Genomic DNA, 310 nt, shown 5'->3' on the forward strand with positions numbered 1-310 from the left:
CAGCACCTCGCAGCAGGGCAGGGGCTGCCTGGCTGACCTGGTGGCATCTCCGCAGGCGATGGCAATCCCAAGGAGAGCAGCCCCTTCATCAACAGCACAGACCTGGAGAAGGGCAAGGAATATGATGGCAAGAACATGGCCCTCTTTGAGGTAGGGTATGGGGGTGGCAGGGCAGGGAGGGTCCCTGGGCAGGGAGCTGAGCTGGAGAGCTTTCCCACAGCACCTGACCTGTGTCCTGGGCACTGGAACATGCCAGATCCCCAGACCAGGGTCCCCCAGCTGCCACTGCCGTGGTGGTGCGGCATCTGGC

General features: G+C 63.5%; 1 protein-coding gene across 1 annotated transcript in view; it reads left to right on the forward strand.

The window, feature by feature from the left end:
• Positions 1–39: 39 nt before the first annotated feature.
• LOC104498217 (solute carrier family 12 member 5-like) overlaps positions 40–310 on the forward strand; it is a gene marked incomplete at both ends in the record, with an annotated part of 818 nt that continues 547 nt past the window's right edge. Inside the window, one exon of the mRNA XM_010141570.1 lies at positions 40–150. Within this exon, the coding sequence (XP_010139872.1) occupies positions 40–150 (111 nt within the window). The remainder of the gene's footprint in view (positions 151–310) is intronic.

This window comes from Buceros rhinoceros, unplaced genomic scaffold (assembly GCF_000710305.1).
Source record: "Buceros rhinoceros silvestris isolate BGI_N320 unplaced genomic scaffold, ASM71030v1 scaffold20438, whole genome shotgun sequence".
Classification (NCBI taxonomy): Eukaryota; Metazoa; Chordata; class Aves; order Bucerotiformes; family Bucerotidae; genus Buceros; species Buceros rhinoceros.